Genomic DNA, 26,954 nt, shown 5'->3' on the forward strand with positions numbered 1-26,954 from the left:
TGCAAAATAACATTAGGTGTTTTATGAAATAAATTGTAACTAAGTGAAATAAAATAATCTATAATTTTATATTAAAGTTACTTTAAGGCTTTAATTTTGTTACAAAACAAAAAGCAAATGAGAGATTATAACTCAAAGCAGTTTTCAATATGAAGCTTCATTTCAAAATAAAAAATATGCTATGTTCTTTTTCTGAAATTCACAGTGAATATTAAAAAATATATAAAAATATACATATATAAGCCAATGATTCAGAAAACCATTTCTTTAAGAAGCAAAACCATACAATGAACTTGTAGGCATCACAGTGTTATTCATACACATGTGAGCCCTTTTAATAATGAAAAAAAAAAAAAAAAAACAAACACTGAGTTTTCCTTTTAGTAGCCTCAATCAATATGCAGTCCCCCAATTTTCTGAGGACACTTTCATTAGTACACCACACTTCTCATTTTCATTCCTGATTTCTTTCAAAAAACATGAAGTCCTGTAAAGGAGCAAAAATATGGAAATGAATTTTCGGCAAAAAAGCTGAGATAAGTTTTCAGATACGCAAAGCTCAAGATGTGACCACACACAGTAACACATCTGTCAAACAAGAAAAACTAAGTTTCATAAGTGAATCAGGGAAAAGTCTGCAACTGTGTAAGGTCCACTTTCACCTTTCCATCCCCAAAGCAATCAAACTACATTTATTTATTCATTTATTTGTTTGTTTGTTGCAGACAGACACAATAGCTTCATTCATTCATTCATTCATTCATTCATTTTTTATGTGGTGCTGAGGATCAAACCCAGTGCCTCACATATGCTAGCCAAGCACTCTACCACTGAGCTACAGCCCCAGAGCCTTGTTTATTAATACCTATATGGACTTAATCAATCTGTTAATTCTCTAATTTCTACTTCTGTCATCCCCTTTGAAATCTTTATCTTTTAATCTGTCTTCCTCAGATTTTCGTAGTCCTTCTCTAGTAATGTAACTTCTGTAGAGACATGCACCCTGTCAGATTTGAGAGCATAATGAGAACCACCTTAGAATGTACTACAGATGGAAGTTGGTTTCCCAGGTTAATCAAACCTGTGTCCCCCAGCTTATTTCATTCTTAGAAACAAGGATTTCTAGCTAAACCCTTTCTTCTTCAACTTCAGTCAAATTCTATGAATTTCATTTCTCAAGTACCTATTCTTTTCCTTTATCCTGGCAGAGGTGATAATTAACCATTCCTATAAATAATTGGCTTTACAATATTGCAATTTTACCTCCTTTCATTCCTTTTCCATATGGGTACCAGCCTATCTTTCTAAAGGTTGAATTTATAACTATTTTATTATGCCTCATTTTAAAACAAACATTAATTACATAATTTTCAATGAATCAATTTGTATCTATGAAAAGTTGCCCAATCTTTAAAAGTTCTTTATAAAAAAATTTAAACGGACACATAAAAACTACATTTATGGGTTCCACTTTTCAAGAGACCTATACATGGGGTCATGTCAGGTTAAATATAGCTACTTCCTCAAACAATGAGCATTTGTGTGTGTGTGTGTGTGTGTGTGTGTGTGTGTGTGTGTGTGGTAAAAAATTGTAAATCCCTTTTTCTAGCTTTCTTGAAATATGCTATGTATAGTCATTTTAGTGTTTAGTGATACACTAGGACTTATTCATTTTTTAACTATATCTTAAGTTTCTTTAGAAATAGACCACAGAAATTTCCTAATAATCCTCTACCATACCACTTCCAGTCCCATTTCCCATCAATTTAAACAGTCTCAAATTTATTTCTTGCCCTGAACACCATACCCTTCATATCCTCTGCTTTGGTTAAACAGTTTCCTTAAGGTTAAGGTTAAAAGTACATTTTAGGGAGAAAGAACACTTACTGAAGAACACAACTTTTTTTCACTTACTGAACATACAATTTCCACCTAAGCTTTATTATACGAAGTAGTAAATACTTTAGAAATAATAGAAATAATAACAAAAACCCCCAGCAACTGCTAATCCAGCTTCAACAATGATTAATATGACCAATTTTACTTCATCTGTTACTCTATCCTCTAAATTCTTTTGTCCTCACACCTGTTATTTCAAAACAAATTCATGATATCAAACATCTCATAATGGAACACTTCATTATTCCTCTCTAAAATATATGAAATCTGCTTTTATATATTATCATCATCATATCTAAATCACTTTGACAATTCCTTCCTATCATTAAGTAGCCAGCCAATGTTCAAATTTCCCTGATGTCTTACCAATGCCTTTTTGTATAGGTTTGTTTGGATTGATATCTAAACATGATCTATAAACTACACTAGGTTGGTGGCTCTTAAACCATCTGCTTTATTTTATCTTTTTTTTTTTACTTACTTCAATGCCTATTTATCAAAGGAATTGAAGTCCTTTGTTTTGTTGTTGTTTGGGAATAGGAGTTGAACCCAAGGGCACTTAACTACCAAACCACATCCCCAGCCACTTCTGTATTTTATTTAGAGACAGGGTCTTGCTAAATTGCTTAGGACCTGGATAAATTGCTGAGATTGGCAATCTTCCTGCCTCAGCCATCCAAGATGCTAGGATTAAAGGTGTGCACCACCATGCCAGGCTTGGAAATGGGTCCCTTTTGCTGTACATTTTCTTACTTTTTTGGAAATATTTCATCCCCAGGTCAATGTTTAAGATAAACATATAGTGTTTCAAACTTTGGCCACAAAGTAATCATCTCTCAGAGCTGTAAATAGATTAAAGAGATTTCAGTTCAAATAGGTTTAGGAGGAATCTGAACATGGGGAGTTTGAAAGATACCTAGGTATTTCTAGTGTGCAGCTGAGGTAAAGAATAATTCCTCTGTCTCCATAATCCTTAACTTGGGTCATTTGGGAATCATCTACACACATTTTGGATTCTGCACATTTGACTTGGTTGAATTGAGGTATGGCCTGGTACTCGGATTTCAAAAGGTTTAGAAGCACTGCTCTATCCCATGTGTTTCTGATAAATTGGTAGCTGGATCCAGAAGCTACATTATAGCGTTTACTCTTGTTGCTGTTTATACTCCTATCTTATGATTTAATCTACAAATGAGTCAAGATAAAGTTTCCCTGTTCAACATAGATTTTTCCCCCCTTAAATGTTAACATCTTCCCCAAAGCACTAATTGTGTGTTTTGAAACAAAAAACTCCAAGTCAAAGACCTCAGCATGATACATAAAAGTCTTCTGAAAATGCATAGACCCTTCAGACAGAAACTAGTCTCCTGTATATCCAAAGTGTCAGGTTCAAATAGAATTTTGAACCTTGGGTGAAATGGGAATCTTTGTAGAAGGTCATTTTGGAATACATAGTTTACTGAATCTTTCAAAATGGTACTAGAGAGTCCCTCTGTAACCAGGATCAGTAGGAAGACACTCACGATGAGGAAGCAGGCTCCAAGCATCACAGCCTTCATTTTCACATCGAGGTCTAGAGGGAACTGAATCCCAAAATTATCAGCATCAGTAAATGCCTCTCTCAAAAACCCAGTCCAGTGCTTGGAAATCTTGCCAACCAGAGATTCTTCATCAAGAGATTTAATCTGCATTGAAAAAAAAAAAATAAAGACTTAGTGATTTTTAGAAAATTTACAGCAAAGCTATAAAATGACACAAGTAGTATATTAAAATTCTGCCCATATATTAACTATGAATGTGCAGCCCTCATTAGATACATGCAGGCTCCTGTGTCTATTTATGGACATGTGAAAAAAATGTTTTATTGCACAGAAAAAGAATTAATGAATGTAGTTTGCTGAAATATCTAACATTCCTATTTTGCATTAATACAGATCATAATAAGTTATTTGAGTTGATCCAAAACAAAATTTAAGCAGAAAGGTATTAAAAATATGATAAAATTTCTATAAGCCATGAGGAAGATAATTTAAAAGAAAAAAAAAAAAACCTCTTATTAGATTTCTGCTTTAATAAATATGACAGAGGTCTCATTACCAGGCATGGTGAGTAGAGAAACAGGACATGCCTAGAAAAGACTGGCTGTTTGAGTGAAGGAACTGACCAATGTGTAACTTTTTATGGGCTGTCCCAGGGTGGGATAAAGGGACGACTTGAGAGATGTAAACAGTAACGTCTAAAGCATCTGCTTTTGCAGCTCCATCAGAGGAAAGCCCAGGGCCATCACAGAATTGAGCAGACTGTGCCCGGATTAATGCCACTCAGGTAGACAGGTGGGGACTGAACACCACTGACACTTGTCTGGCCATGTACACCTAGGATTCTGTTAAACAAAGAGGAGGTGAGTCCTTCTCAAATGTGCACAAGGTACCACAAGTGCTAGCAACATACCCTGAGGCCCCTGTTGCAGGCTGGAACCTACTAAACAAATCTGGGGAGAATACAGTGTTGGCCCATTTCATTTGGGTGGAGGTAGATGGCATCTTAAAAAATCTGAAGTACACTTCTGATATGAAATTGCAATAGCCTGGATTATTGTTCCTTGAATATTCATTTCATTTCACTTCCTGTGTAGGCCCAGGATTCTTCCTGCGCATGACTGATCAGGAGTGGGTGGCCATGTGACTGCTTGACCAAGGCGTGTTTGCAGGTGACATGAAGAGTGTTCTTCAACATGGCTACCTGGTCTGACCTGGCTCTTGCTCTGCAGTGGAAACCTATTAGAAAACCTCATCCCACTTGCTGCTGTGGTTACAGCCCTACAACACACATATATGAACAGAACCTAGACCAATTTGCAACTTAAGTCTGAACTGTCCATCTGAACCTAGCTATATCCATTGAAGTACACTTGATCTCCAGACATAGGCATAAGAAAAAATGCTTCTGGTTTTAAGCCACTGAATTTTAATAGTTATGTGAGATAAGACAATGTCATGATAAACAAAGCCAATACAAATCCTGGCTTATACCTGTTAGTATTTTATTTGCAATACTGCCATTTAAGCATTTGAAAACTTTATTCTATCTTTCAATTTTGAAATATTTTTTAAAATGAAAAATGAAGATGATAACTTGGTAGTCATCATAATCTCAACGCTACATTCATAAAGATATTACTACTTACCATTTTTGATTACTATAGCAAAAATTACAAATTAAACAGAATTTATGTCAGAAGTAGAAAATGTCCATTTTTGTTTGGCATGAATTGAAAATGTGAATAATGATCTCTAGCTAAAGAGTTTTCAGGACTTGGGGGATGGGGAGATAGCTCAGTTGGTAGAGTGCTTGCCTTGCATGCACAAGGCTCTGGGTTCAATCCCCAGCACCACCAAAAAAAAAAAAAAAAAAAAAAAAAGAGTTTTCAGGACAAGAAAATTTTGTAGCAAATTTTTAGTAACATATAATAAAATTTTAACCTCTGGAAATAAAAAAATAATGCTATGTTATTATAAAAATTTTAAATGCATAAATTGAATACAAATAATTGGTGAATAATATTATAAAAGGGAAACCTTACACTCACCTCAAATATAAATTTAAAAAATCTGAATTGTAATATAGCACATAGTATCTGAGTATGTATCAAGGGCATAAAAGGTAATAAATTATGACATATAACTAAAAATGGTTGCTGATAAGATTTTCAAATGAAGAATTTATATAACATTTGGGATATCCTTGATATGAAGACGTAACAACTATTAAGCAATTTCACCCTCATAACAACAATATTATGAATTCAGACTTCAAACAAACAAGACTGGAGTGGGATGCATTTCATGTGGGCATATTTTTCCCCCTACCAAGAATCTTGGAAGGAGTAACACTCTCATCTACATGGACAGATGGTCCACTTGGCTCTCCTACTCATCCTTGGGATAACAGTCTCACAGACTCAACTACCATCTGCATGGTGAAAACTCCCAACTCTTTCCTCTACATAACCAAGATCCAACATGACCTAAATATAAAAGATTAGCTTCCAACAAATCAACAGTCTACCCCCAACTACATGATTTTTAACTTGGTCAATGGTATCATTATTCATTAGACTTCTCAAACATCTGACATCAGAATGATAACATCAGAATCATCTCTAAATTTTCTTTCATCCTTCATGGACATCAAAGGCATGAAATTAGCCACCCTCAGTGCACCTGGGAAATGTATTTTGAATCAGTCTTTAAAGTGACACTTATTCCTGCTGTTGATCAGGCTATTCATAACCTCTTTCACTCAAAGGGGCTGGGTTGTGTGATACAGCACTTGCCTAGCATGTGAGGCACTGATTCGATTCTCAGCATAAATAAATAAATTCTCATTTACATAAATAAAATAAAGGTCCATTGACGACTAAAAAATATATTAAAAAAAAAAGTTCCCGTGACTATTGCTCATATGTATAATTCCTGGTTTAAAATATCAACCTTCACATTATAAACCCTCTAGACAATGAATCAAGTGAATGCTTCTCAATTCTGTCAGAGATGGTACCTAGATATTATTATTCTAGATGCATAGGGGAGAAGTTAATTCATTACAAATAATGGTTGCTTTAATAAATCCCCAGAAAATGGATGCTGGATGCAGTCTCAATTCCTTAGCATTCAATATAAGAATTTAAAAATGCTTCTCCAGTGTTTCCACTTATATCCCAAAATAAAATATATGCCAACTAAATTTGTGAATATCACTCATTAAGGAGCAATTATCGTTTTTTTCTCTGACTCTGTGATAGACATGTCATCTCCTGCATGCAGAATGATGACTGTCTATACACCATATGAAGTTTTTATACACACGAACACACACACACACACACACACACACTACACACTATACAAATTCCTTTACAATTTCCTTTTAAAAGTTTCTACATCACATATATTTTCTTAAGAGTTCGCCATCTGCGTTGTTAGACTGTGAAGTCTATGAGAGAACGGATTCACCACATATAACCAGATTCTAACAGAGGAATTGAAATCCATATGGATAGAGAAGGAAAACAGATAACAGAATAAAGCTGGATGGTGAGAAACCTTAGGAAGATGTGGGGAGAATACCAGATTTCCCAAGTGACATTGTGAGTAGCCCCTATTCAGCTTTAGGATAGTTTAGCCCATCCTCTGGAAAGGTGGGGTCCAGTTTATCATACTTTCCGATTTTCTAGAAGAAACAAGAAATCGAGGGTAAATTATAAAATGTCCTTAAGCATTTGTAACCAAAAGAATTGGATTATAAGTTGAAGTGATCTATTGGAGAACTGTCGTAAGGAAATTCTCCCATGTAGTAAATACTTGAACATATTACAGTTCCAAAGCCCTAATTTGTACAGGGATAAATCAGAGATCCCAGAGCAGCACAATTTGGGCAGTATGTATTATACAGTAATCTCTCCTGATCTGTGAGTCTTGCATGCCGGGACCCCCAATGGAGGCCTGAAACCACAGAGAGTAATGTATGCTATGTGTACTATGTTTTTTTTTTTTATAAAATGCCATACCTATGATAAACTTTAATTTGTAAATTGGGCACAGTTAAGAGATTATTTACAATTACTAATAATAAAATAGAAAAATATAGCTATATGGTATAATGAAAATTATGTGAATATGGTTTCCCTCTTTCTCACTCAAAATATCTTATTATCCTGTTCTGATCTGTCTTGTAGTGACACAAGATGAGACAATGTCTGTGTGACCAGATGAAGTTCCCTAAGTGACGGAGGCACCATGACATACAATTAGTGTACTATGCAAGGGTTACGTGAACTCAAACTGTGGGAGTAGCTGCCCTGGTAACCAACTAATGGGTCAGTTACTAGTGGCACTCTTATCCAGTGAGAGTGCCCTGGAAGAGGGTGTCTCACGTCCAGCTGGACCAGAGGATTGTGGCTTGAGATTTCATCACACTACTCCAAATGGCACGCAAGTAAAAATTCAGAAACTGCATATTTCTGGAAAGTTTAATTTAATATTGTCAGGCCACAATTCACTGTGGAAAACTAAAACTACAGAAATTGAAACTAGAAAAAAGGAATCATTGGTAGCAACTTTTAAAACTATCTCTATGTAACTGGGCTCTTTCTAAGAACTCAAAGACGTCAACATGGCCTTGTCAACATGACCTAGAACATTCATGGCCTGTAACACAGACGAGGAGGGCGCTGGGGGGTCAGGCAATCAGACCTAGATGATAAGGCTTAGCATTCTGTTTAAAGCAGATAACACACGGTGTCACTATTCAGAAACTACCATGTTTAAGTGCTACACATTTTGCTTGTTTTTATTTGACTACACATCTCTGCTGCTGCTTCGTTTTTTTGCCCTATTGAGTATGATCGATACTGACCTCTAGAGGAGTGACCATCACTCAGACTGAAGTTAGATACGTGAGCACATTACCTCTCTTTTGAGGTATCAGAGCACAATACTTATTCCATGTGTTTATGATAATAAAATTATCTTCTTATGTTAGGAAACCAAGTCTTATAAACATTATGACTGTTCTTACCTCAAAATCAACATCTGAACAACAACTGCACACAACACAGGGACCGGTAATTTTCAGTACATCCTCTCTCTTCTCATTTTGAATTGTAAACTTGGGCAGACACGGGTGCCAGTTCTGAATAACGTAACCTATGGGTATCCCAGGAGGAGCTTGTACTTCTATCTACAAAAGCAAAAGAATATATAAAATGTGATAACCATCTTAACGTCCAGGTTGAATGAAAGGGTGAAAATGCTTGCTGAACTCTTCACAGACTGCCCTGGCTATGGCACACGGACCTCCTGAAGGCAGCAGGGGCAACAGCAGCTGCTACATGCCAGTGGTCTGTGCAGGGTTATGACTTCTCGGCCCAAATTATCAAGAACCTTCAAGGTAAAAGGTCTAGCGGGTCCAAAGCAATTTCGGGTACAGCAGTCATTTTCTTCCACTGCGAAGTACACCCTCTGTCCAAGACTATTCTTGATTTCATACTTGTTATTAGTTTCAAAGCCTGTTAAGACTAAAAACACAAAGGAGGAAATCATAATCATCACTGTGTTAAGAATGTGGACTCTACCTAAGATGTTATCATATCCAGCTAGAGCAATTTGGGAAGATATCCCAGGTAGTTCAGGAAAGAGGGAAAAGATGTTTAGCAGTGAACCAGACCAATAAAAGAAAACAAGGCAAAAGGAGGAGGAGGGAAGTATCTTAAATAAGAAAAACTGAATCTTTAGGAGAGATGGGGTAATGGAAAGAAGTGGTGTTAGCAAATGCCATAGGTTCTGTCATAATGGGAGGCTCTGCTGCTCAGGGTGGGTGCAGTGCTGGAGGTGGGCACAGGGGGGTTCAGTTTTCAAGATAAGATGCCTGCTTATCTGGCACAGTACTCAGTATTATGGAGAAGTTATAGGATGTTTGCTGTGTTTGTATTCTATGAACTACTTTATTAAATCAATTGGGTTAAGATTTTGTGTTATAAATGATACTTAGGTCTTAGCTTTTACACTTTGAACAAAAGGAACGAGAGGGGTGATCTTGATGCAATCATGTACAAAAGGACAGAGTGGGAATAGAATGTGAATCAGAACATCACTCGGGGCCAGTGCACCTTGGTTAGCTCAGCAGTTGTTATTCATCAGGTGAAGCTGGGTATTGGACAAGTTGGGAGGGGCCTGGTAACCAGGGCTCAAACTCATAGACTCTCTAGACAGTGGGCATCCAAAGTGAGCTCTACACCTTTAGGGTGCTAAACTCTTCATGAGGGAAAACAGAGGGATATATTACCTTACCAATGCCCCCTCATATTGATCCACACACTGGAAACCTCTGTTTTTACAGAGCCGAGAAGGAACAGCTAATGTTCCCTTATCCACAGCCCTAGAATACTTGGGTCACAGTATGTCAGAAGACTGACCAAAACAAAAAGTGATTAAAAGAAATACATGGAGACCCAAATAACTCTCTCAGGTCTGCGTGGAAGGACTTCATGAGGATAGAGAGACATCAGTCAAAAGTTCTATCAACACGGGGCTGGGGATGTGGCTCAAGCGGTAGCGCGCTCGCCTGGCATGCATGCGGCCCGGGGTCGATCCTCAGCACCACATACAAACAAAGATGTTGTATCCACCAATAACTGATATTAAAAAATTCTCTCTCTCTCTCTCTTTAAAAAAAAAAAGATACTGGGGCTGGGGATGTGGCTCCAGCGGTAGCGCACTCGCCTGGCATGCATCTGGGGCTGGGTTCGATCCTCAGCACCACATACAAATAAAGATGTTGTGTCTGCCAAAAACTAAAAATAAATATTAAAAATTCTCTCTCTCTCTCTCTCTCTAAAAAAAATAAAAATAAATAAAAATACAAATAAATAAATAAAGTTCTATCAATACGAACTTCCTCAAGTGTCTTTGGTGGGATTCAGAGTCCCGCCCATCTGCAGTAGCCAAATATTTAGAGAGGAAAAAAGTTAAAGTGGCTTTGAGAGGACATTTATTTTTCACTAATTGCTTCATTAATACCTTAATCTCAGAAATCTTCAACTTCTTTATTTGTTGAATAGCATGAGTTTATATAATCTATGATTTTCCTTAAAAAGATGAAAATAAAATAATTTCATGTTTTTGTGTTTTCTTTCTGATAAGTTTTGAATTGAGGAAAAATGTGAGTGCCTAATTTGCTGACAGAAACTGAGAAATCATGTTATTCACATAACTCATAATATGAAAAAAATATTATTGACTTTATACATTGGGCAAAAAAAAAAAAAGAGAGAAAGAGAAAATTAAGGACTACCTTTTTAAAAATTTTTTTTGGAGGGACTGGGGATTGAATCCAGTGGTGCTTAACTACTAGCCAGCTCTTTTTATTTTTTGAGATCATCTTGCTAAGTTGCTTTGTCCTTGCTAGTGCCGACACTGGCCTAAATTGAAGAATTAAATACTAGTAAATTTTTTTTTTTTTTTTTTAAAGAGAGAGGAGAGAGAGAGAGAGAGAGAGAGAGAGAGAGAGAGAGAGAGAGAGAGAGAGAGAGAATTTTTTTTTTAATATTTATTTTTTAGTTCTCCACGGACACAACATCTTTGTTGGCATGTGGTGCTGAGGATCGAACCCGGGCCGCACGTATGCCAGGAGAGCGCGCTACCGCTTGAGCCACATCCCCAGCCCCAAATACTAGTAAATTTAAAAATTACATTTCAAGATGAAATATTTAAAATGCTTATAAATCTAAAAAGAGATAAGTTTATATGCTATGGAATATATGGTGTCTGGCTATGAGGATTTTATAACTTAAATGACATATACCACAGAATAAAATATTTTCAAAATTTAAAACAATAAAGGACTCCCTGTTAGGGGCCTGGCATGGTGGCACATGCCTGTAATCCCAGTGGCTCAGGAGGTTGAGGCAGGAGGATTGTAAGTTCCAAGCCAGCCCCAGCAAAACTGAGGTACTAAGCAACTCAGTGAGATCTTATCTCTAAATAAAATACAAAATAGGCCTAGGATGTGGCTTTGTGGTTAAGTGCCACTGAGTTCAATCCCTGGTGCAAAAGGGAAAAAAAGAACTTCCTTTTAGAGTAATGTTAAAAGAAATCAATCAAAATGATGAATAATGCAAACATCTAATAATTGACATTATTAATATTTTAAATGTCATAGGTAACAATTGTGTAATTTCATAAAATCCATTACCCTGCTTACACAGTTTATATTCACCCTTGGAAAGGAACTTTGCAAAAGATGGGGTTTAACAGATGTATTCTACAAACAAGCCGAGTTTCTATTATTCTCTGGTATTTGGAATAAAGGTTCCTATATCTCCCTGAGTGTCATTCCCTAGTAGCTTCCCTGAAGGATCTAGTGACTTCCCAGGTTTATTCCTGCATCTGGAAGCCCTGGACCTTTGGAAGCACCTGGAGGCCCACTCTGGAGCAGCAATACTCTTGCAGAAGAGGCCTCCAAACCAGCAATACCCCAGTGGCCCTAAACCCCAGGAGATAACACGCAGGTCAAGGAATGCACATTCCACAGGGTTCGTCTGATTTCCCAAGAGAAACCGTGGGCATGAATGACAATTTTCTAAAACATCCCCATCTTGCTGAGTGTGGTGGCACATACTTGTAATCTCAACAATTTGGGAGACTGAGGCAGGAGGATCTCAAATTTGAGGCCAGCTTCAGCCACTTAGTGAGAATCTCAGCAATTTGGCGAGACCCTGTCTCAAAATAAAGAAGAAAAAAATCCATAGCAAGAAGAAGGGAGATACAGTTCAGAGGTAAAATGCACCTGGCTTTAATATCCAGTAGCAAAATCATCCGCCTCTGAATCCAGAGATCACTTGCTTTGGAGATGAACTAAGGCAGCTGAATGTGACTCTGTCCCCTTCTCAAAGTGATCTCAAGTTGGGAGAAAAGTGCTCAAGTGGTAAAAGTCCAGTAAAATGCTAAAAAACTTTTAGTGATTTGAAAAGAGAGAGGAGTAAAAGTAAGTCTTGATAGTTTCCTTGTAATATTCATATCTAATATCTATATCATAAGGATATATACCCACTATACTCATATTTACCATTTGACTAATTTTCAGAAATGAATTGCTGATAATGTACATGATGAATTATGATAAAATTTCAAACAGACATTTAAAAATAACCTGTTTAATTGTTTCACATGATTGAGAGTACTACCTTTGCAGTGTCTGATAATGCTTTTATCTGCATAAATCTAGAAATATGATGGATACAATGAATACACACCTTCCAGAAGCTCAACTTGCTGATGAACCAAAATCTGATCTATCTGTTATAGGAAAAAAAAAAAATTCACATAGTCAATTGTCAAAATTTAATGTTATCAATGTTTAATGGTTTATATTACTGGTTAGTACAAAACTAAAGTTAACATTTTTTATTGGTGAAATATTTGTTGAAAATTTTCACCATTAATCTGGGAAACTTTAGACCAAATAAAACTATCTTACACTGAAATTAAAAACAACAACAACAAAAATACATATAGTTTTTTGAGGAAGAGCTCAAGAGAGGTATGGATAATTTTTTAATCATTTAAAAGGGTTCTTTATCTGTCAAGTTTCAAAAATTGTATGTGTAATATCATCAGTTGTGGTCACTAATAATTTCATCTATGTATTTTACGAGATCCTGATTTTTAAAATATGTGTTTCAGAATTTTTTGAAAAAATATGACAATGACCAAAAAATTCCTATGGTATGTGCTGCTTGAAAACATTATGAAAAATTAAATTATTACAGTGTGAGTCTGAGGGACCCCTGACTTACTGAGCAGTGGCTAGACATGGTAAGAATACTGGTTCTCAAGTGTATAGACACTGAACCCTCAGCTCTTCATGTTCCTATTTCACCCAGCTGATGTCTCACATTAAACTATGTTCAACTTCATATTGCTGAAATTCATATCATGTAGGACAGTAAAATCCTGGCCTTTTTTTTTTCTCTTCCCTATTGGTGGCATTTATAAAACTGGACCTTCCAAAGAACAAAAGCAGCATCATAAATATGTAGTTTTATTGGATATAAAAAGATGAGTCATGCACAAAATTTTAACTCTTTCTTTGGTGCCATTTATTGAAACTTGGCAATAAACTTTATTTTAAGTTTTTCTTTTCTTTTCTTTTAATTCCAAAGAAACTATGTAGTGTTGAAAGAAAAGCACTGTGTTCAGTACCAAAGTCCAGGTTAAACAGCCAATCTCACTGCCCTGGGGGTTTGACCTTTGGCAACCTTGTGTGACTCTTATCTCACTCTCCTCTCCTGAAAAAAATGCTGTTAATTATATAATGTTATAGATTCTCTATAAAGAGTAAGATAATACATGTATTATACTTAGGATGAATACTAGAAAATAGTGCTTAAAAATATTTGCTATTGGCTCATATCACAGGTTTAATTCAAGGTCACAAAAAACACAATTACCCAGACCTTTGTGCTTTGATTAAAAAGTGAACTTCAATGAGAGGAATCAGACATCTGTCAGCAGAAAATGTTTTACCATTTTCGAATTTGGTGAAATATTCATTTGTTACCCTAGTTATGTAAGTTGGGAGCACAGGTTTGTCTTTCACGAGTATTTTATGTATCTGAAATTACCTGAGTTAAATATTCCAATCCAGGTGGGCAGTCTAGTGGAGGGGGTGGTGCAGGCATCCATGGTGTCCCTACAGGTCCACCTGGTTGGTTTTGGACAGGGAAGCCGACTGGGCCAGCACCTGTATAGTTGGGTGGTGGGATTGGGTAGCCAGCCTGGGGACCTAGATAGGCACCCTGGGGTGGTCCTGGGTAGCCAGGCTGCATTCCTGGGTAGCCACTGTGTCCCGGAGGTCCTGAAACAAGAGTCATTGAAATAATAGGTATCTGCACAGAAAACTGGAACCATCAACCCACTTACAATTACCCCAGCTATCTATGATCTGACCTCTAAATTCAGAAATCTAGTATCAATGAGGTTTAAATTTTTCTTTTAATCTTTCAGGTTTTTCAATTCAATATCTGTGGTTTCAGATCTACTCTCTTTTGAGGGTGGTGGGTTGAGACAAGAGCTGGCCAGCTGCCCTGCTTTCAGCATTGAAAACTTAGATGGAAAGAAAAAAATAATAAAAACTTGAACACATGAGAAAGTGAAAGAAAATAAACTATGACCAAGAGCCAACGACATAAACATCCTGGCAGGCCTTCAAGGACAGGAGAAAAGGCATTGTAGAAGATCTAAAGTCCTGAGCATTTCAAGCACCAAAACACCTAAAGAACAAAGCAACTCTGGAATTCTAACAAAGGATAGCTCTGGTGACTATAGACCTGGAGTGTTTTTTTTTTTTTTTTCCTCTCTCTCTCTTTCTCTGAGGGATGTTTGGGAAGATTTGGAGATATATATATATATATATATATATATATATATATTTTTTTTTTTTTGTCACAAGCATGATACTAGTGACCGGTGGGTAGAAGGCAGGGCTGCTGCTCAATATCCTAAAGTACCCAGAACAGTCTCCTGGAAACCAAGAACTTCCCAGCCCAAAATATTTCCATGTCACTGTTGAAAAATCCAGGTATAGAGGTAAAGGTATGCATCCTTCTAGCACATTCCAGATACATATCTGGATTAACAGTGTGCTTGGAGTTTTAGTCCACACTGTCTTCATCAATAAAGTCTCTATTCATTTAAAAAAAAAATCAATAAACCCCATTATGACATTTAGTTTAGAAATTTAAATTTCACAATATAACAACCAACGTGCTCTCTGGAAATAAGGAAGGCAAACATTGTGAGAGGCAAAATTCTTTGGAGTAGTTAATAAACAGTAGAAAAAGACATTTAGTAGGCATATACTCTATAATCTCTGAATGTGTGATTACCATGAAGCTTTATAAGCTTATTTACAGAGCAGGAATTTCAACGATTACGATATACTTTCTAAAGACTATGTTCCACTATGTTTTATCATTAAAAGTCATATAAAATTGAATACTCAGAACAGGCCATTTATTCTGACAAAATTCACGTACCAAAACATTAAGGCTAATAGGCTGGGGGGCGCAGATCAGTGGTAGAGCACTTGTCTAGCAGGCACGAGGCCCTGGGTTCAGTTCTAACACCATAAAAATAAATGAATAAATAAAATTACTGAATCAACTTAAAAATGGAAACTAACAACCGACTGAACCTCATAATAGTGTTTTTAAATTAAGATTTTATAAACTATTCCTTCTACAGTGAAGAGATACTCAAAGGTAATAAATTTGTCACAAACTCTGTTATAGAATTGAGCTACCCATGGGGGAACCATCTCTTTTGGGGGTCAACTGCTGGCAGATAAAAAACAAAAAGATTTCCTATTGGTGTCATGGAGAAAATATGGGGGAGATGGCAGCAGAGGAAGCTACTTTAGATAGATCTAATTTATTTTGGAATCTAAAGATAACAAGGGAAAAGTTTTATATTAAGATCTGGTAAGAAATCACCCAAGAAGAAGGAAAAGCAAAGATAAACCCAAACTTGGAGAATGAATGTGTCATGCTTGTGAACAGAAGGCCCTAAGAGAGGATGAACAGCAGTGGCCCTCAGTAGAACAATAGAAAACAGTTCATCGGCAGACAAGGTGGGGAGGCATGGTCAGGAGCTGCTATTTTTTCCCCCTGTGATCAGCAGGCATTGGAGGATTCTGAGGAGAAAAGTGAGTTCCATGATGTCATTTGTATCTTACAACATTTTTCAAAAGTGTTGAGCCCTAGGATTCACAATGGGAAACACAGAGGCAATCCTTGTCCCCCTTGCCTAATGGGAGATAAAATTTTATATGTACCCTATTCTAGAGTGCTCTATCTAGTACCAGGAGGACTTTCTAGCTGGAATTGGAAACAAATGCTTTGCAGTAAGGGGCCAGGGTTTTATGACTCTATATGCAGAAGGTAGTTATTGAGATGGGAAATGGAAGGTGTAGGTGGAATCTCCCTGAGTGATCCCCTCTCAGCTAAGATCTGAAAGATTCACAGCAGTTGGATAGGTCAAAGGCACAGAACATTCCAGAGAATAGTCCCTGCATAGTAACACACATAGGCCTTTAAAAATCTGAAAGATGTCCAGTCTAGCTGACCAGTAAGAGAGCCTGCTTTAAGAAGCATTCAAAGTGAAAGAGGGTAAAGGCTCCTATGACCCACTCTGGGCACTTATCCTAAGAGTAATGAGGATTCAGTGAAGGAGAGCTGAACACGCATCTGTGATAGGAAGAGATTAATGTTTTTAAAGATCACAAGCCTCAGGGCAAAGTCCTCAGGAGAGAAGTCAACAGGGATGTAGAGGTAGGAGCTAAGTGGATTATTATTGACACGATTATAATCTGCTGGTGGATTATTCCTCAAATCAAAGGATTAAGCATAGAGGATTTCCTAAAATATGGATAACTATCTCATTCATATAAATCCAAACTGATTTAACATAATATTAATGCATAAATGACCAATACTTGTCATTTATTATTTGCATTGTGCTCATAGTTTTCTTTGTATTTGCATTTAACCTCCAAAGCAACCTGAATTAGAGAAAACATTATCCCCAATTATAGATAATAAAAGTGAGGCTTTGAGGTATGGCAGCTTGTTCAGGACCATCACACAACTGTTAATCCAGAATATAAAACTTGAAACCTGATATTGTCCAATATTGTCTGTGGCCTCAGATTTTCCAAATGCATTAAGGGGGATAATCAATAGTACAGTGGTCCTTCATTCAGTATCCAGGGGGATTGGTCCTAGGATCCCCCTGGGATATCAAAGCCACAGATGCTCAAGTCTTTTATATATAAAATGGTACAGTATTTGCACATGACCTATGAAAATCCTTGCATAGATTTTAAGTCATATCTAGACTATTTATAATGCCTCACACAATATAAATCCTACATAAGTAGTTGTTACACTATATTGTAACGATGAGGAAGAAGTCAGTAAAAAAGCAATTACTTTAGTGCAATTTCAAGAAAAAAGAACAACTAAAATAAAGAAACTTTCCCCCTCCCTCTTCTTCTGTCCCTAGGGAATATCAATTGTTTAATGTTACTCTTTCTTTTTTAATCAAATATTTTACCTTGGAATGCTGTTGGTGGATATGGAGGGGAATATCCAGCATCAAAACTCGTTCCTGGTTGGGGAGCATCAATTGGCATGTCTGCAATTCAAACAGAGGTAAATGTATGTTTGTTTAAATAAAATATATATTAGAAAGCAAAAGTCATTGCGCTTAGATAATATTCACTTATGTGGTTTTAAGCTATATTGAAACAAAGTAAATTCATTTACCCTAAGTTGTGTCTGTTATGAGAGCTAATTTTTTTCAAATATGTTAACATGTTCAGTTCTAGGTTTTGATTTTGTGACAAAAAGATTGTTAAAACTCATTCTGACCTACAAAATCCATGTTTAATAATAATATACTAATATTAAACTGTTATCTGCCAATTATCTGCTTGAATAGTTCAACTTCCTAGTTCTTCATATTCTTTTCTCCTCAGTGATTCATTTAACTACCCAACCCATCAATAAATATTTACTGAGTACCTCCTGTGTCACCCATGGGTTGGGCTTTAGGGCTGCAGTGGCCCTGCCTTCACAGAAATGATGGTCTAGTGGACACTTAACTTATATTATTCTCACCTCTACTTCCTTATCTGTTACTGACTGGAAATTCAGAATTCTTTGTTTTGGAATCATGAAGACATGACACAGATATAGAAGGAAATATTAATTGGACTTTGAATCACATTTTCTGTATGTGTTTGTATTATGAACTTCCAAAGGCCATTCAACTCCTATAATTTTACTGGCTTATCAGGAAGCAGACTGCACCTCCCTCCCTTTCAATCAGTGTGGTAATACCTTCAGCAGAATGTAGTCACCGAAACTGCAAATTCAAGCAATGAAAAATCCCCTACTTGAATTAGGATTTTCCTTGGACAGACACCACAATGTCTCAAATTACCACAGTTCTCTGATATAGCACAGGTCATTTCATCCCAACCATCCTCTTCTGTTTCTCAGCAAGAAGAGCAGCCCAGCTTCCTAGTTCTTCAGCTTTTAGGATCCTGCCTGCAGCCCCACTTCCAATGTGAGTTAAAAAAACAATAGGATCAGACTAACAAGCACGATTGTTTGAATTATATACCATACACACATCCTTAAGAAGAGACAGACTCAGAAAACTGGAGCTCATTATCTCTGGGTTTGGGTACCAGTGCAATGAGTATTGTTTTATACTCTGTTTAGTAATCCTAATTCAGGATTACCAGGAGGAATACACACACACACACACACACACACACACACACAAATAAATGAATGGGCAGATGTTCATGTAGATCAAAAACAATACAAAGAGAATAGGAATTAAGGTCTATTTCTGTATTTCTAAAATGCAACATAGAACTATTACATTGTCTTGAAGATAGTATATTTTATGTCTCCATATGTGTATTCGAAATATGTATGTGCATATTTACTCATGTACATATACATATTTTATTTTTATGCTCGTGTGTGTGTGTGTGTGTGTGTGTGTGTATATATATATATATATATATATATATATATATGAAACTGAAAAGATAAAAGGTGGGCATGACCATGGACAAATTAACTTTTCTGAACTGAAGTATCTCAGAGCTTCTAGTATATGAAGCATTACATCTATATAAATTTACTTTTGTGGGGTGGGGAGGTGGGCACTGGGGATTGAATCCAGGGGTTCTTTACCACTGAACTATACCCCCAATCTTTTTTGGGAGGGACATGGGGGAAGACAGGGTCTTGCTAAGTAGCTAAGGCTGCCCTCAAACTTGTAATCTTCTCAAAATAAACCTACTTTTTAAAAGTTTAAGTTTTACAAATAAAATTAAGTCAATATAGCAGTCATTAAGATCACAGATGGGCACAGTGAAGCCTATCATCCCAGCGGCTCAGGAGGCCGAGGCAAGATGGTCACCAGTTCAAGGCCAGCTTCAGCAAAAGCGAGGTGCTAAGCAACGTGGTGAGACCCTGTCTCTAAATAAAATATAAAATAAGGCTGGGGATGTGGCTCAGTGGTCAAATGCCCGAGTTCAATCCTGGTACCAAAAAAAAAAAAAAAAAAAAAAGATTATCTAAGACATTGATCAGGGCTTGAATTATTGTGAGAGATATATATGTTTGTAGCTATCTCCATAAAAATAAAAGGGAGAACACACATCATTTCAGAAAAATAGGATTTGGTTTCTGGTATTTTTCCTAACATGTAGATAACATTAAGATTGATATTTATTTAAACCTATACACATGTGTATATTCTGAAAAATGTATGAGTATATATATATCTGAGATTTTCATTACCATCATCTGACATAGTGAATTTATTATGTTAATAAATAGGACTTGAATAAATCTTCCTTGTATAAAATGCACAAAGAATAGAAAAATTGTTCTTGATGAAATACAGTATACTTATCTGTTTACCAACAAGTCCAATATGTTGCTCTCACTAAGACTTTCCTATTATTAATGAAAAAAGATCGTTGGTGGTGAATATTGTGTACACCTTTATAGTAGAAATACTGAACTAGACATTGGATTCTGGAGCACAAACAACACAAAGCAAACTAAATAAATTCAAAAAATGAATAGAACATTGTAACAAATAGCAAGTAAATAGATTGAACATTATAGGAAAGAAAAGTAAATACTTATGAATTACTTACTGTGTTTCTCCATGATTTAAATAGTTCTGAAAAAAAAAGATCTGATATTAGTGCACTGTCTATGAGTTTATAGGTCAAATATGACGGTGGAAAGACAGTCCACTAGAACTACAGAGTCACACTCAAGGGACAGTCCTCTTCATTAGCTGACTCTAGCTTCATCCAGGCGTTGGGAGTTTCTGGGCTTGATCTGATTCCCTAGGCTGGGTTTACATATAGGACTTTGGAGGTTATCAGTCAGTCTGTGACGTAGGAGTCAGCAAAAGAGCCACCAACAGTGGGTGGGCCTGGGAAGAGGAAGGGCAGCTTGTCTGAGCATGTGGGTTGGAGATAAAACAGTTGCATAACCGAATTTTTACCCCATGTTTTCACTGTAATCAGCAGACATAAAATGGGGTTGGAATTTACAGTAGGCAGGGAGGAGACTGAATAGAGGTGGAAAAGCCTGATATAGGATCAAAGTACTGCAGGACAGAAGTACTGAGTAGAAAGATCCATCAGAGAAAGAACTGTAAACAGAGACTGAATTCATATATGCAAAATTTCATGATGAATTTGGTCAACACCATATTGGTGTTGATACATTAAAAGGAATACCTATTTGCATAAAGTAGACTAAGTATCTTCACAGATACATACAAATTAAATGACTGATAAATTCTAGTACAGAAATAGGCAGTATCCCTTAGTTAATATGCTGAACTACATATCTCAAAAGTTTCTATCTGTCACCTGCATCTTTTAAGACATCAATCTTCAATACTCTTAGTTAAATCGCTTTTAATTAATTTTAACAGTAATTTTCTTTTCTTTTCTTTTTCTTTGGTGCTGGGGATTGAACCAGGGCCTTACGCATGTGAGGCAAGCACTCTACCAACTGAGCTTTAACAGTAATTTTAAGGGACCTTTTAAGGGACCTTTTTTTTTTTTCCCAGTCTTTTTCAACTTGCCTACCAATATCAGAAAGGCACCAAACAGTATATTGGACAAATCCTAAATAACATCCAAAAGGAAAAACACAGGCAAAATTTTATTCTTTATATTTTGTGAACTGAATTTTAAAAGACAAAAGATCCTTTAGCTTCTGGATTGCAAACCAATACATCAGAGATGGAAAATATTTTTGTTTGTGTTTAAAAAGTATTTCTTCTTAGAACTTAGTTGTTTTGGGCTAGGAAGTCCAGCAAGCCACAAATACTTGTAAACTAGAAAGATGAGAAATTTCATAAGTTGATTTTGTACATTATGTCAGGTGGATCTTAAGCATGTAGTACTGGAAGGTTCCAGATCCCTTCCTAATGAGTACCAAATAAGAGAAAACACACTATTTTCCTAGGGTTATAGATCATTCCCTCCTGATCCAGAAATCCTAGGAAGGGAAACTAAACAGAGTACAAAACAGTACTCAATTGTTCCTACTTGCTCTTTCCCCTCCTATTTGGTAGCATTATTTTGAGTCTTAAAATATAAGTGAGAATGAGTACCTATTGGCAAAAATGCTGTAGAATAAAATCTGGATCCTCATTTTACTATGATGTGTGTGGTTTTTTTTTTTTATTCATATATATATATCAGGAATTGAACCCAGGGGCTCTGAACTACTGAGCCACATCCCAGCCCTTTTGTATTTTATTTTGAAATAAAGACTTTCTAAATTGCTTTCGGACCTTGCTAAATTGCTGAGGCTGGCTTTGAATTCATAATCCTCCTGCCTCAGCATCCGGAGCCCCTGGGATAACAGGTAATGTGCTACAGAGCCCGGCTTTGCTATAGGTTTTAAATGTAGCAATTACAAAATATCTTAAGCATTAAAACTGGTATGTCATAAGCAATATCCAAATGTTAATTGGTTCTTTTATCTTTACAGGTGCCAATTAATTTTAACAGTAGTTTTCTATTATAATAAAGTGCTATTTACTTGATAAATATAGTCATCTACCATGTGGGTGCCTTCTCTTCCTGACCTCTTATTGGCTGTTAGGAGCATCTTTCCGTTTTCTCAACTTTAATAGATCTATTTCAAGACATATCATTCATTTTGGAAATAATTAGGTGTGCCTTGATTGAATTAGTAAATTTGACATAATAGCTTTTAAATTATGGTTCCTGCTAATCATATATAAATATAAATAAATATATATTTTTTCCAGGAAGAGGAAATCATATTTATGATGTATACAGAGTAAAAAGTCTATAATAAACTCATAATATATATTGTATGATTGGAATCATAATTACACCTGAACAAACAGAAGTCCAAAATATAATCTGGTGGTTGCATATTTCTTCCTACATTGAATGAGAACTTTGGTGGTAATTTTAGCATCATATGCTACAGAAACATATATATATATATATATGTATGTATATATATATATATATATGTTGTTCTGTCAAATGTCATAAGTCCCTATTGCTGCTCTGGGCTATTTGATCATTGTAAAATACTCCCACTAGGGAGAGGGAGAAAAAGGATGGAGATTTTCAGCTGTGACTTCATAACTCATACTACAGTAATAACCTCTGACCAAACACTTAGGATCCTAAAATTTCTATTGCTTTCAAAAAGTATTTTTAGAAGATCATAAAATTACTATGTCTATACAATGTACATAAAATAGATTTAGTTTATTTACCTGGATTTACTTGTTAATTATCTAACCACAAATTTCCCCCACCTCCATCTCCTGTAAACCAAAAACACAATATAAACAAGTTCAATCCCAAGACCGTGATGCATGATCTGAAGAGGAAAAGGAGGGTCACTGGAGTAGGCCAGGAGAAGACGACAAAATTTTTTGATAGTCAAAAATTAAGTGATTTTAACATCCTTCTCATTATGTTTGTGGGTAAACTGTGTGCATTTAAAAATGTTTCATGAACAGCTAATGAGAAAAATATTGCATCTGTTTAATTGTGGTTATGTTAATAGATAAGCAGAGCCAAACAAGGGCATTTACAGGAATGACTGGGGGGAGGAAAGGGGAGAGGGAAGTAATTTGATACAACAGGACATAGACTTGCAAAATAGGTGTCTGAAGCAGGATGGAGGCAGAATTCAAGTGCAAAATAGCTTGTAACAGGAAGTCTTCCGTAAAATCCACTTCTGTAGTTTGGGCTCAAGAAAACAAAACAAATGTGCTTAGAACCATTTTGGAAAGAAAGGATAGTGGAATGAAATAGACATTAATATTGCTGTGTGTATACACTTGACTGCATGACCAATGTGATTCTGCAACCTGTACACTCAGAAAAATTATATCCCATCTGATTCAAATGTATGATATGTCAAGGTCATTGTACTGTCATGTGTAACTAATTAAAACAAATTAAAAAAATTTTTAAAAAGATACAAACCTAAAAAAAAAAAGAACCATTTTGGGATAGAATCTTATAGTATTTTACTGTAAACCTTGAATAAGAATGTAGATCATACATCTACTCAGACAAACTTAGTAGTGTCCAGGATTTTACAAAACTAACAACAAACCAAAGAGGTGAAAGAAACAAAAACTCATCTTCCAAGTCAGCTCCCAATTTTCAATGACATTTGTTAGAGTCCGCCTTTAATGTAATGCCTTTCATATGTAAGACAAAAAAGCCTGGTTGCTCTTGTGGCCATGTACATTTTTTTTACTAGGCCAGGTAAGGATTTTCTAAGCATTTATCAAACAAAATTTGGAAAGCAAACATTTGTTAGTATTTATTAACAGGGGTATTGGGCACTATGCAATACTGTGTTATAGTGTGTGAGTGTGCGTGTGTGTGAACATACATTCATGGTACACACATCCTCCTGTATGCTTACATAAACATTTCCCATCTCAGTATTCACCAAGTGGAAAATGTGATTCTCAAGAGTACTAATTTTAGATATAGAACAAGCAAGTCTCTATCCAGGCATTTGAGTACTATACAAAGGCACTTGGGGATTTAAACAATTAAGATAATTAAATTACTACAGGTACTATGAGTGAAGATAATGATGCCATAGGATTTAGATGACATATCTAAATCCTTATTTAGATGATAGCTGTGGTGGTATTGTCAGGAAAGCTAAAAAATGTCTATAAGCATCCAGGTCATGAAGTTATATGTGTGGGGTGTATGCCAGGTACACTGAATGGGGGCGGGGGAAGGGGGACACCACACCTCAGAAGTGTAGACTCCCAGAAGTGTCTTGACTCACCCAGGAATGAGAGGTCGGTGAGGTGGCAGAGCAGGGAAGGAGAAGCTCCTCAGAAGTGAGGATGGAGGGTGCACAGGGGCAGTCCACCTACCTTAATGTCCCTCTGCCTGTATGCTAAGCCCCTTTACAGATCTTGGTCTATCATCCACCTTGTTTACACGCTGCTTTTCTATCCAAATGTAGAAACTCATTTTTTTTTATTTCCGTGTGTGCTCATTGTTCAAAGCCCTACTTAAGAGAAAGTTCTGCTGTGAGGCAGGATCAGGAAGGGGAAGGAGCCCTGATCTGCCTAAGACCTCTCACCAAGCTGCAGCTCTCTAACATGTCTCCAGTTGCCAAACTTGAAGTGACTCTGGTTTCTGGAACTGGGAAGTGGTCCTGCCCAGCTGTCCAGGAATCCAAGGCATCAATAAAACAACCACCCCCCCCAGGGGGGGTGGTCAGCAAGGAGCAGCAGGCACTTTGCCAAATACTTGAAATAATGGAAGTGAGCTTTGCCTGGGGACCTTCTGCAGTGCCAGGTGGGACTCTCACACGTTATATTAATGCCCGTAATGCTCTTTCTTAACTTGGTTGTTCTTGTAATAGTTACACAATTTCAGAGATGAGGCAGCTAAAGGAACATGAGTGAAGACACTGGCCCAGAGCCCATGGACGTGAGGCAGGATGGAAGCGGGCATCTGAAGGGCTCACCCACCATGCCGTCTACCCCTCTGTCTTTCCTATTCCTCTGGTATTCCGGATTGCCAAACATAGTTTGAGCTGCAGCCATAATCCTATTAATGTTTGCTGTTCAATGGCAGCTAGCAGTTTTACTAATCCTGCCTTCTAATGCCCCACGAAGTTGGCCGAAGCTCTGCGCTCACCTTCTGGCCATGATTTAGGACTGCTCTCTGAATTGTGAAGTGGTGCCACTAACTGCAAGTAGAGCCCTTGGGGATCCTCCACACCCCCAACAGGACACACCTTTGTCATTATAAAGGTTCTGGGATGGGCCAAGAATACCACCGGCACAGCTTGGGTCCTTGCTGAATCTCTGCTCCATTCCCGAGCTCATTCCAGGCCCCTCAGAATTCCCTAACCCCAACTTCCACCCACAGAGCAAACAGGACACAAGGACCCTTGTGCTTCTCCGCACAGGCAGCTCGCTTCCCCTAGGTCGCTCCCAGAAACGTGCGCAGGTCCCGCGCCCCCGTGGCGGAGAGGCGGCGGAGAAAGCCCTCGCTCACCTGTGGCTCAGGCTGTTGGGAATCCGGGCGCCAGGTGGAAGTTGTGTTCCTCTCGACTCTTTTGCTGATGGCACAGGTGTTACACAACCTCCCCTGAAGCTAGCGAGGAAACGCCTTGGAGTGAAAGCCAGCGAGGAAACTTTGGCGCGGACACCAGAGGCTCTGGGTTTCGTTTCCTGGATCCTGCGTATTCAAGAAGAATTTTCCTCCCCTACCCTGCGCAGATGCACCGGGTCCCCCCAAGCGCGGTCCCGAGTCGGCCAAGCTGGAGGCGGAGCCGCAGCCTGAAGCCCGCAGAACTGCTGCCCCGCTGCTTTCCAGCTCTAAGAGAGGCCCCAAGACTTGTCCCGGGGTTAAGGCAGAGATGAACAGGCGCCTACACCACCTTGAACTGGAAAGTCACTGGGTGGGAGTGGCCTCTTCGGGGAAAATTCCTTTCCTGTGGCTTTGACCTCCATCCCTCGGATTCCTGTGGTTTAAGAGTTAGTTTTTCTTGATGCCTATTCATTTTACAGAATTGCGGGTTTCATTGTGGCACGGTCGTACATAGTAAAAAAAAAAAAAAAAAAAAAAAAAAAAAAAAAAAAAAAAAATTAACAATTTCCCTCCCCAGTACTTCCCTTCCTTTGATCTCCTCCCAACACTTCTGCCCTTCCTCCACCCTGATGGTCTCCCTTCTACTTTCAAGGAGTTTCTTTTTTGTCCTGTTTTTCCCCGCCCCACTTTCTAGCATCCACCTGCGAGAAATCATACCAAGACACCAAGAAAAAAAGGGGGGAGGGGAGTGGGGGGAGCATGAAAAGAAACACAATCTTCAATTTATCTCAACACGAGATTGTTTTCCTCTATGATTCCTTTTGTTTCTTGTTGTCTTGCCCCTTCCCCCACCCCATGAAATGATTTACTTAAAAAAAAAAAAAAAACGTAGTTTAGAAATCAAGTGGAACAGATTTTTAAAGAATGTTTAATTTTCCAGCCCATGCGCAGGCATTCATAAAACAAATACTTATTGAATTTGTTTCAACATTTATATTTACAAAAGTAACAGGATATCTTCCAAATGAGACTTCCACAGCAACCTAAGCTGAAAAGAAATGAAACGTTACTCTCCGCTCTTCCTATTTTTTCCCTCATTGTCTTGCTCACCATGGTTAACAAACATTTGAAGGTTTACTGAAAGAGGTTGCAGGAAAGAGGGGGAGGTGGAGAGAAAAATTGCGAAAATTAGATGGAAAAAAAGAAAGAGGAAAATTAAATCACAGACCAGGTGATTTGATTTTCCTCTTTCTTTTTTCCATCGAACATTCCATCTGATTTGATGGTGA

At 37.2% G+C, this 26,954-nt stretch overlaps 1 protein-coding gene across 1 annotated transcript; it reads right to left on the bottom strand.

Moving 5' to 3' along the window:
* On the bottom strand, window positions 1-25,963 carry LOC308653642 (phospholipid scramblase 1-like). The gene is made up of 9 exons (XM_081302267.1): window positions 25,630-25,963; window positions 20,212-20,237; window positions 17,574-17,654; window positions 14,084-14,316; window positions 12,713-12,755; window positions 8,757-8,977; window positions 8,479-8,640; window positions 3,423-3,584; window positions 1-487 (listed from the first exon to the last, which is right to left on the bottom strand). Exons 2-9 carry the CDS (start codon window positions 20,222-20,224, stop codon window positions 455-457), a joined length of 948 nt encoding a protein of 315 aa, XP_081158393.1. The 5' UTR covers window positions 20,225-20,237; window positions 25,630-25,963; the 3' UTR covers window positions 1-454.
* Window positions 25,964-26,954: the final 991 nt, after the last annotated feature.

This window comes from Spermophilus citellus, assembly GCF_964194105.1.
Source record: "Spermophilus citellus genome assembly, chromosome: 7".
NCBI lineage: Eukaryota > Metazoa > Chordata > Mammalia > Rodentia > Sciuridae > Spermophilus > Spermophilus citellus.